At 37.2% G+C, this 12070-nt stretch overlaps 1 protein-coding gene across 3 annotated transcripts in view; it reads right to left on the bottom strand.

The window, feature by feature from the left end:
• Positions 1-12070, bottom strand: part of DIAPH3 (diaphanous-related formin 3) — a 727649-nt gene that overhangs the window by 676308 nt on the left and 39271 nt on the right. Inside the window, exon 2 of one of the 3 annotated variants that reach the window (XM_006837594.1) lies at positions 11210-11242. The exons of the other annotated variants lie outside the window; for them this stretch is intronic. Coding sequence (XP_006837657.1) covers positions 11210-11242 — 33 coding nt within the window. The remainder of the gene's footprint in view (positions 1-11209; positions 11243-12070) is intronic. 3 annotated transcript variants of the gene reach the window in all.

Below are 12070 nucleotides of genomic sequence, written 5' to 3'. Positions count from 1 at the left end.
TCAGTTGCTGTTTTTACATGCTGTCACATCAGTTCTGACTCATAGTGACCCTGCATAGGGTTTCCAAGGAGCAGTTGGTGGCTGTGAACCACCAAACTTGGAGTCTGTAGTCCAGTGCTTATCCTACAGCACAACACTAGGACTTGGCACTCAACAGATGCTTAATGAATGGACAAAAGAATCAATAAGTAAGTCTGTACGGTGTATTATATCTTGGCATGTTCAATTCTGAGAGCTCTTGATCATATTCTCCAGTTTCTACTACTCTAAGAAGCTCTCTAAACTACCCCATAAATATTTAAAGATTCTAAGATAGTACTTAAGTGTCACTATTGAAAATCAAAGTACAGGAAGTCCTAATTAACTCATATTAATAAGATATGAAAGATCCCCCTGACTTAATGAGCAGTTTAAATTTTATAGAACTTGTTTTGATGTATTTTACCACACTTACTCAGTTTTCCCAATCCATACTGCACATTCCACTTATACATGAGGGTATTCCAAATACCACAATTTAGAGAAAAATTGTGGAAAATAGTATCACACTTTTTGCTTTATTACCCATTGTTTTTAATGTAGCAAGGAACATATACAGGTAAATTAATAAAAATGCACGAAGAATTTTAATTGCAAAGTTGTTGTTGTCAAGTGCTATAGAATGGGTTGCAACTCATAGCAACCCTGTATGAAGTGTCCAAGAATCAGCTAGTGGGTTTGAACTGCCAACTCATGGTTCAAACAGACCCTGAGGTCCACTGCTTTATCCTACAGCACCACACCATGACTCCTGTAAACCATTCCTGGTACTAAAGGAATCAATGTGAATGTAGACATTCTTATCAAAAATTTATTTCATTTATCTCAATTTGTTTCTAAGTTTCAAGTCAGGTACTATGACATAAATCATTAGCTTAAGAAAAATCAGAGCTCAAATTAAAAGGATTGAATAATCTTTAATTTTATCATTTTGCCTAAGCATAATTTGGAGTCCTGGTGTGGGCACTGGACCTCAGGTTAAGTTTCTCAAGGTCAGTGGTTCAAACTCAAGAGACACTCCCCAGAAACCCTATACAGGGTCACTGTGAGTCGGAACCATCTTGATACCACTTAACAACAACAACAACAAATGAAACCCATTCCTATTAGACTACATGCATATAAGATACTCATCTTTGAGTGACCCAGTCTCATAAAACACCTAAGGATGTACTAGGGTTGTCTGATAGAGGGCAAAGCACCTAGAGAACATTTAAGAAGGCAAGAAAACAGAGGATACAAAACTTCTCAAGTCACTCATTAAAATCCACACCTGGATCACGTCCATCAGCAGTGGGTCTGAGGCCACATTCCCATGGAGAACATTGAGAACTAGGAAAACCTACCACCACTCGTCTGTCAGTTAGTCATACTGCAATGGTTTGGGTGTTGCTGTGATTCTGGAAGCTATGCCACGAGTATTTTAAATACCAGCAGGGTCACCCACAGTGGACAGGTTTAAGCTGGGATTCCAGGTGAAGACAGACTCGGAAGAAGGAGAGACGGACTACTTCCAAATAGTTAGTTACTGAAAACCTTATAAATAGCAGTGGAACACTGTCAGAACCAGATAACTGAAGATTCAAACATGATGAAGAACACCAGAATACTGTCAGATATAGTGCCAGAAGATGAACCTCACAAGTTCAAAGGCACTCAAAATGCGACTGGGGAAGAACTGCCTCCTCAAATTAGAGGTGACCATGAAGACGTGAATGAAGTAAAGTTCTCAGGACTTTCATTTACTGATGGGGCACAATTCAAAATGAAGAGAAACAGCTGTAAACATCCATTAATAATCAGAACATGGAATGTACAAAGCATGAATATAGGAAATTGTCAAAAATCAAACGGAACACATAAACATCAACATCCTAGGCATTAGTGAGCTGAAATAGACTTGTATTGACCATTTTGTATCTGACAATCACATGGTTTATTATGCCAGGAATGACAAATTGAAGAGGAATCATGTCATATTCATCATAAAAAAGAACATATGAAGATATGTCTTGAAGTACAACACTGTCTGTGATAGGATAATATCCATCCACCTACAAGGAAGACCAGTTAATACCACTATTATTCAAATTTACAAGCCAAGCACTAAAGCCAGTGATGGTGAAATCTAAGAACTCTACCAACTCCTTCAATCTAAAACTGATCAAACATGTAATCAAGATGTATTAATCACTATTGGTGATTGGATTGCAAAGGTTGGAAATGAAGAAGAAGGATTAGTAGTAGGAAAATATAACATTAGTGATAGAAAGGATGCTGGAGATTACATGATAGAATTTTGCAAGATCAGTAACTTCTTCATTGTAAATACCCTTTTAAAACAACATAAAAGACAATCTTACACATGGACCTCACCAGATGGAATCACAGAAATCAAATTGACTACATCTGTGTAAAGGGATGGTGGAAAAGCTCCATATCATTATCCAAAACAAGGCCAGATTCAGACTGGAATAGACCATCATTTCTCATATGCAAATTCAGGCTGAAGCTGAAGAAACTGAAAACAAGTCCACGACAACCAAAATATGACCCTGAATATATCCCACCTGAATTTAGAGATCATCGGAAGAAGAGATTTGATGCATTAGACACTAATGACCTAAGACCAGAAGAATTGTGGGATGGCATCATACAGGATGAAAGCAAAAGGTCATTAAGAAGAAGAAAAAAGGAAAAGACCAAATGGATGTCAGAAAAGACTATGAAACTTGCTCTCCAGTGTAGAGATGCTAAAGCAAATGGAAGAAATTAGGAGGTCCAAGAGCTGAACAGAAAATTTCAAAGATCAGCTCAAGAAGACAAAGTCAAATTTGATGGCAAAATGTGCAAAGATCTGGAGTTAGAAAGTAAAATGGGAAGAACACGCTCAGCATTTCTCAATCTGAGAGAATTGAGGGAAAAATTCAAACCTCGATTTGTGGTTTTGAAGGATTTCTATAGGCAAAATTACAGCCTTGGAAACCCTGTACAGGGTCACTATGAGTCACGATCGACTCCACGGCACATAACAACAACAACAAATAGGCAAAATATTGAATGATGCAGAAACTTCAAAAAAAGATGGAAGGTATACACTGTATGGAAATCACTGTACCAAAAAGAAATGGTCGAAGTTCAATCATTTCAAGAGGTAGTATATGATCAAGAGCCAACGATTCTAAAGGAAAAAAGTCCAAGGTACATTAAAATCATTGGCAAATAACAAGGCACTGGGAATTGATGGAAGACAAATTGAAATATTTCAACAAAGTGCAGCACTTGAGGCACTCACTCATCTATGCCAAGATATTTGAAAGACAACTACCTGACCAACTGACTGAAAGAGATCCATATTTGTACCCTTTCCAAATACAGGTGACCCAGTGGAATGTGGAAATTATTGGACAATATCATTGATATCCCATATCCCATCCATATCCAAAATGAGTAAAGTTTTACTTAAGGTAATACAAAAATGGCTGCAGCCATACATTGACAGAGAACTTTCAGAGGTTCAAGCTGGATTCAGAAGAGGACATGGAATTGGGGATATCATTGCTGATGTCACATGGATCTTGGATGAAAGCAGAGAATACCAGAAAGATGTTTACCTGTGCTATATTGACTAAGCAAAGGTTTTCGATTGTGTGGATCATGACAAGATATGGACAACATTGTGAATTATGAGTATTCCGGAACACTTAATTGTGCTCATAAGGAACCTGTTTATAGAGCAAGAGGAAGTTGTGCAAACAAAAGACGGGAACACCGAATATTTTTAAATTAGGCAAGATATGTGCCAGAATTGTATTCTTTTTTTTTTTTTTTTTTAAATAAATTTTTACTGTGAATTGAGTGATAGTTTACATGGGCGAGCATCAGCTTTACATTGATCCTATAGTATTTCGTTTCATTACAATGATTTCAATCCCCTCCATGCATTATCATTCACCAGCATTTACTTCCAATCTCTCTGGTTTTTTTTTATGTACAATTTAAAAAGAAGCAGTTTAATGCTGTTGGCAAAGATCACGGGCTGAGCTGTCAATCTTCCGCGTTGCTTTCCCAACTGACCCATATGACTCTGAACTTGTTAACTTAATCTTTCTCTTGTCTCAGTTTTCCCACCTTGAAAAATGGGGATAACAGTGCCTACTCAGTTTTGGTGTGAAGATTAAATGTGTCTACATAAACAGCATTGAGAACACTACTTGGCCCATAGCTAATAATTACACTATTACTCAACACACCAATCTTCTGGCCAGCAAATTGCTGTTTTTAGGTGCAGTCAAGTTGATTTTGACGCACAATGACCCGTGTGACAGAGTAGAACTGCCCCATATAGTTTTCCAGGATGGACCATTTGTTAAAAGCACATGTTTCTCCCTTAGAGCCGCTAGGTGGGTACTAACTACCAGCCATTCAGTGAGCGAGCAGTAGACCGTTTTATCATAGTGCCACCAAAACTCCACAGACTCCCAGCTACGTTTTATTCCAAGTAAAGTCTCTGGCAATGTAAGTCAAATATTTCTATTTCCTGGAAGGTTCTTGCAAGTTTCCTGAAAAATGCAGATCAAATTAGAAAGGTAGCGCCCTGCCATGGCAGCCTTCTGTGCTGTGTTAAAGAGTTTAGGATTAACCTATAGATAAGAGGTGCAACTAAGCAGTTTCAAATATGGCAAAGTTGCTACAAGAGACAAGAAAATCGATTCTACCTAAAGCCCTGAGAACGGAATGCAGCCCTGCTGACACCTTGATTTTTACCCAAGTGAGACAGAGAAGTAAGTAATTCGTGGAAGGTCACAACTAATAAGAAGCAAGGCTTAATCACTGCTCATTACATAACGTCTTCCATATCAGTCTTGGCCGTAGCACCTCATAACTTTCTTGTGGCTCCTGTAACAAGTCTACGTTGTGTTTTCCAGCTGTAGTTGTGTATCATAAAATTTGTGTGACATAAAATCACCTTTTTTTGTTTTTTTTTTTAAGGAATTAGAAAGAAATAAATAGGAGTGGAAAGGTATGGAAAGTAAAAATCATTATGCTTAGAAATGTTAGGAGTCCTGATGTGGCGCTCTTGGATAAGCACTGGGCCGCAAGTACGGTTTTAACCAAGGTAAGCAATTCAAGCTCACCAGCTGCTCCTCGGAAACCTTATACAGGGTGGCTATGAGTCAGAAGCGACTCGACGGCACTTAAAGAACAGAAACGTTAAATATTGGTTCTTAAAGCCTTTGTCTCCATGAGAGAGTATGGGTGGGTGGATACACTGGCCTACAATATAAAACACAGACAGTCACAACTTATGTACAACCCATAGTTAGAAACCAACTCCCACCTCTCTCTCCCACCTAAAGTCTATTACTATTACATTAAAAATTCAAGGTACACATAATGGTTAGTAATAACAAACAGGTGCTAAAACATTGTCACTATTATTACTGCTAAAGATGTTTTTAATGTAACTGGAAGTGTTTCATTAATATTTTTTATTCATAGAAAGGTGCACTATATAAGGTATACTAACACAAATATTTGACTGACATTAGAGATGAACTGCACCTAATCGTTCTGACTTATATACCAATTTGACTCAAAGACAGACTTAGGAATAGAACTGGTTTGTAACCTGGGGGCTGTCAGTACATTTTTCCCTGGGTCTTTGTCAAAAGGCTTTGAAAACCACTGCTTCAGGCTAAACAAGGGATGCCAGCAGCACTGTTGGCTGCAAAGCAATAAAAGAAGAGATACAGGACATCAACAGGAGTGTTGTAGTTTTCACAAGTGGGTGTAGAAGACAAAGCAGAAGAGAGCAAGTCAAAAACAACTCTTAATAGTATAAAACTACTCAGAGCCACTTTGATGGATAATTTAGCATTATTACCTCCACATTCAGTTTTTTCAAACTTTTCCTTTTCAAACTCTTACCTTCTTACGTTTTTGACTCAAAAAAAAAGGCTTCTTCTCAACCCCAATTATAAACAGTGGAAGGTCATACGCTAAACAACGGGTTTTTTCACCTTGGTATATACCCTTAGCACTTTGGAATTCACTTTATACACAGTGAATGCTCAAATATTTGTAGAACAAACACTGTTTAAAGTACATTATCCTCTGCCTAGGGACCCCAACACTACAGCAATCCTTCATTCCTTTGGAATTTAATTCTGATAGTAACTCAAGAAATAACCTTGAAATGAGAAGTACTTTTACCAGGCTTTAACAAGGCAACTTAAAGTGATGGGTTTTAACATTAATGCTTCCCATGATGTTTCTATTTAATAGTTCTAAAATACTGTTATTCAAATTTATAACTGCAGCAGAACAACATTCTATATGCCTTCTTTCAAGCTCTGTCCAAAAAAGACTATTCACATTAAAAAGTTCTAAATTAAAAGTTCACATGCAAAGTGTATGTTGCAAAGGTGGCAAACTTTAATTAGAAAACATAGTGCCAGCACATATCAAAGCATCGATGGCAAATGCTTTCCTGAGCTCTAACATACCAGAAATACTTTAATAAGTTCTCAAAATAACCCTTTCCCTTCTCACAGCTCTGCAATGATCCACAATGAGCAAGGCTCAGCTTCAAATGCTTCATAACACCTCTGTGTTTATACATCAAGAAATGGTTTTAAAAGGAGGAAAAAACTGAATGTAAAACTTAAACATACTTCAGCATAAATGAAACTCACCTAAACTCTAGGAGGAAGGTGGACAAGATAAGTAAGCAATCAAATAATTGACTTGCCAAGTCCACAGAGCTAATGAGTGGTAAAGTCCTGTCTTTCAACAACAAATTTCTGACTTTCCAAGGAGCTCTGGTAGCGTAGTGGTTACGAATCGGGCTGCGAACCAGAAGGTCAGCAGTTTGAAACTACCAGCTGCTCCGCGGGAGAAAGATGAGGCGATCTGCTCCCGTAAAGATTTACAGCCTCGGAAACCCTATTCAGGGTCGCTATGGGTCGGAACCGACTCGACGGCACTTAACAACAACAACAACACTGCATCAGTCAACATAAGTAAAACAGAAGATAACCATGTTTACTCTCTGACTTCTACAACAATGAACCTAGTTGACTAAACCAGATTGCCTGCTTTATCTAGCTAAAGCTCAAGATCAAAAGGGTTCAGTAAAAGTGTGGAGGCAGCAGTCCAACCAGCAGGTCAATGTCAGAAGGGTCAACAAGGTATCCCAGAGAAATGGCCATGTGTACATCTAAAAGCAGGGGAAGTCAATAATCAGTGCTTCAGATGGTGGTCAGAGACCAACAGCAAGTCCTTGTCCATGCTTTCTCGTCAAAGACTCCATCTCTCAAAAGCCTAGCAATGGCCAAAGCAGACCCAGACACAAGGTAATCATAAAACCAAGCCGGTTGTTAAAGCAATGATTTATTCTTTCATTATTTAACCAAAATATATTAAAATGCTTACCATGTGCTGAGCACTGGGGATATTATTAATAGCACACTGTCTCTGCCTGCAAAAAGTTTAAGCTATTGAGACAGTCAGCTAAAAGATGTACTGCTTTGAGAGAAAATATGTCCCAGCCACTGTGGTAGCAACCCAGAATATCTAGTCTACTATGGATTCAATTGTATCCTCAAAAATGTATGTTGAAAAAAAAGAAAATATATATATATGTTGAATTCCTGGCACTGGTACCTGTGAACGTGAGTCAGCTTGTTTGGTTTTCTTTTGTTTTATTAATGAAACCTTACCAGTGTGTAGTGATAGTAACCCTAACACTTCTGAGTTACAAAAAGACATGAAGAGCTACAAAGACACATATATACACTCTCACACACAAGACTGAAAGGAGATGGGTAATGAGTAATAACAGGGATATGATTCTTGGGAGGTGATGAGAATGTTCTAAAATTGATTGTGATGCCCATATAACTTTGAATACACTAAACCCCATTTAATTGTATTACTTTAAATGGGTAAATATCATGGTATGTGAATTGCATCACAACAAAGCTATTAAAAATATATACCACTGGATACTTTCTGGCATGGTGCTGTAGGATAAGTACTAAGCTGCTAATCACAAGATCAGAAGTTCAAACCCACCAGATGCTCCTCAGAAACCCTATACAGGGTCACTGTGAATCGAAACTGACTAAGCAGCACTTAACAATAGCAACATACTTTCATAAAAGTTTGAACATAACCCATGGCTGCACCATTTGCCAGATGTCTATACGTGGGTAAGCACCTACATTCCCCACCTGAACATCAATGTTCTCAGTTGTCAAATGAAAGTAAAATCTATCTTGCAAGGTGAAAAAGAAATAGCGTAAGTAATCTGCATAAGGACTCCATATTGCTTCCACATTATAAATAGCATTATATGAAGAACACATATTACCTAAAAAACATTCCAAATAATCTCTTTATAGACATTGTCCAAAAGAATAAAACAGATGAGCATTCTAATTGGATTTATAAAAGACTTGCTGTCAAAATAGATGTTTCATTCATCTTTGCATGTCCAGATGCATCGGCAGAGTACTTTGATGATCAGAAATGCCGAACTCTTTCTGAGTGCTTACTCTGTTCTAGGCACACTATATCAGACTTGAAATGTGGTGAGCTGGAATTCAAAACCTGGTCTGTTGAGTGCCCTGCTGTTTCATCTATACTTGCGTCTATATTTTTGGTGTTATGTATTTAGGCTTTTGCTGTTCTTCCTATTGTGATTCCTTTATTACTAAATAAGAGGTATATTCATGAAGAATCTATGATAACCATGAAAGAAGAGTCAGCACACTTCCTCAGAAAGTTGGAAAGAGAAATATCATATGAACCAGCAACCCTCTACTTGACATATATCCACAAAAAGTCAGAGCCAGGACACAATCGATGTTCATCGCAACACTATTCCCAATAGCAGAAAGACGAAGATAGCCTAAAGCCCACCAGTGGAAGACTGGATAAACAAACTTTTGTACATAAACACAATGGAATATTATGCACCATTGAGGAATATCAAAGCACCTTATGAGGATAAACCTGGAGGACATTATGCTGAGTAAAATAAGTCAATCACAAAAGGACAAATATTATATAAGAAAACTATTGTAAAAACTCAAGAAGGGGTTTTCATACTAAAAGGAACATACTTTGATTGTTACCAGAGTTGGGAGGAAAGGGAGAGTAATTCACTGACTAGAGGGCAGACATATGTTGCAGACACACATTAACTCGAGCAGTATACAAGAAAGGGGCTGGAAATATATAAGACAGAGGTTGTCAGAAGAATGATGAAGGGAAAGACACAAGGAAGTACACAAGGGCTAAAAGGGATAGAGGTAAAGAGTGATTATATAAACAACCTTGGAACAACCGTGTCTGTGTGTAGATACATGGGTATGGAAGGAAGAGTGGGATATACATATAGGGAACCACAGGGAGAAAGCGGGACAACTGTTGCAAGGGGGGATTGCATTCATTGAAATGAAACAAAGCGTAAGATTTGTTGAATATAAAACGGTTAGGTTAATCGTGTCTGTAAACCTTCACTCAATTCACAATTTAAAAACAAAGAAAGAAAAGCCAGGAATGGAGTCGCTGCATTGTGAAGATCCTAGCTCCAGGGAAGCATTGATTCTAAGACAAGTGGAAATCTCCAAGAAATACTGGCCCTGGAGATGCTGAAAGAAGATAGGACCTTCCTCCACAGCCCACAAAGAAAGGTTTCCCCTGGGGCCAGCACTTTGAATTTAGACTTCTAGCTTACTGAATTGCAAGAGAATAAATGTGTTTGTTAAAGAAAGAAAAAAAAAAAAGTTACATTCAAAAAACCCTTTCTCAAATGTGAAACAAAACCCAAAATCATAAAAAAAAAAAAAAAAAAACCAGACTTACTTGTGTGATAGAGACAGTGAGACAGTGGAACCCCAAAGTATAGGTCTTAGTTACCCATCAGGTTTAGATGTTGTTGTTAAGTGCCGTCAAGTCGGTTCCGACCCATAGCGACCCTGTACAGGGTTTCCGAGACTGTAAATCTTTACGGGAGCAGAAAGCTTCATCTTTCTCCCGCGGAGAAGCTGGTAATTTCGAACTGCTGACCTTGCGGTTCACAGCTCGATTTGTAACCATTATGTTACCAGAGCTCCTTTCAGGTTTAGATATGAACTCCAAATGAACTCTTTGTTCCATGGTTGTGTATATAATCACTCTTTACCTCTATCACTTTCACCAGTTTTTAGTCAAACAAAATGGACAGGTCACACCTTAGAACAATCCACCATTTGAGATCAAAAAGGCAGCATTTACCCAAGGACAAAGCTCAGAAAGGTTAAGAAAGATAAAGGAGTAGAAACAGGAAGCACAGGGAGGAAGTGAGTCTACATTCAGGGGATTACAATCAGTGACATGAAACAAAATGTACAGGAATTGTGGAATGGAAAACTGATCTGCTCTGTAAACCTTCCCCCAACTTGCAATAAAAAGTGTAAACAAAAGTTCTTTCTCAGAAAAATGTACTTGAACATTCACGAATCTCTAATGGTGCGATACAATGATCATTACTTATTTATAACTATTACTATAAGATAAGCACTGGTGAACCAAAAATTTGGTTTGAACTGCAAGGTCAGAGGTTCAAACTCACCAGTCTTTCCTCAGAAGCCCTATAAAAGGGTTGCTATGACTCAGAACATGACAGCATTTAACAGCAACAACAGTTATTTTCAACATGCAAAGCACAAAGTAAGACAAGCTTGGTTCTCACCTTTTCAAGCTGTTTTTTTTTTTTTTTTTTTTTTTTTTTTTTTAAATACATGCATGATAGCTCAGTCTGGTTTACTTTAATTAGCAAGTACATATCTCCAAACAGTTGACATGTCTTTAGCTATTTTTCTACGTCTTTTTGAAATGTGCAGGCCACCCCCAGAGAAAAAGAACTGATTTGAGTAATTAAAAGCTAACTAACAATTTGTTATTACACAAAAATTGTTTTAATTAATGCACCATCTATTCTCTTTTACTATTTATGAAGCAACAACAGAATGTTTTTGCCAGTTTTGCCTCTTTTTTTAACACTATGAAAACAGTCATTTCCAATACATGCCATTTTTAGCAATTTCAAGGTGTTAGCGCAGCACAACATCAGCATAGTTAAGGTAAACAGCAAAGGAAATATTAAGGATAACCTTACCATATCATCCGTCAGTGTCTTAATATTTAAATGCTGCAAATAAAAAAAAACCAATCAAATCAGTAATTTATAACAGCTTTTTTTTAATGTTACTTAATAGAGTCCATTTAAAATTCTACAATGCAAAGTTGAATGTAATTAAATTCTTGACAGTTTAATAAAAATGCATTATATATTGTTTTAATCTCTTTCTCAGCAAGATGGACAAAAGTTGCCCTGAGTGCAGTCATTTCAAGCATCTACTAAAATTTCTTGGTTTTGTAAAGAAAACTGGAAGCCTAACTTTGGAACAACAAATATATTCTCCCAATTAATATTATTAATTACCATTAATATATAACACAGTGGTTAGAGAGATGCAAATTTTATTATCAAGAAAAAAATGTATAGTATGAGACACTGAAACTTTACATCTATCATTAGCATGCAACATAATAAATAATGAAGTACTTTGTCAGCTTAATTAACTTAAACAATTCTAGTAAGAAGAGTGTACTAGAATGACTATTTGCATCTGTAACATCAGCTTGATTTATCACAAGTGGTGACGGTAGACACTTTTTAATTTCATTGCTAGCTTCTTGGAGAACCCTTTTACTGATTTCCTTGTTAGACAAACATAAGGCTACTTAGAAAGTGAATAAATTAGTTTCCCGCAAAGTGGATTTCAAAAGAAAAAATAAGTATTCACCCAAAAGACACCCCACTCTCATTAGTCTAAAGTTTTCTTGGTCATTGTAACATTAGATCATTAAAAGGGCAGAAAAAGGATCAAACATACTCTGAACAGTGAACGAGGTCTATTATTTTATGAGGAGTCCTGGTGTGGCCCTGTAATGTTATTATTGTTGTTAAGTGCCA

Source organism: Chrysochloris asiatica, unplaced genomic scaffold (assembly GCF_000296735.1).
Source record: "Chrysochloris asiatica unplaced genomic scaffold, ChrAsi1.0 scaffold00022, whole genome shotgun sequence".
NCBI classification, from domain to species: Eukaryota; Metazoa; Chordata; class Mammalia; order Afrosoricida; family Chrysochloridae; genus Chrysochloris; species Chrysochloris asiatica.
This window is presented reverse-complemented; position numbering and strand designations above follow the sequence as displayed.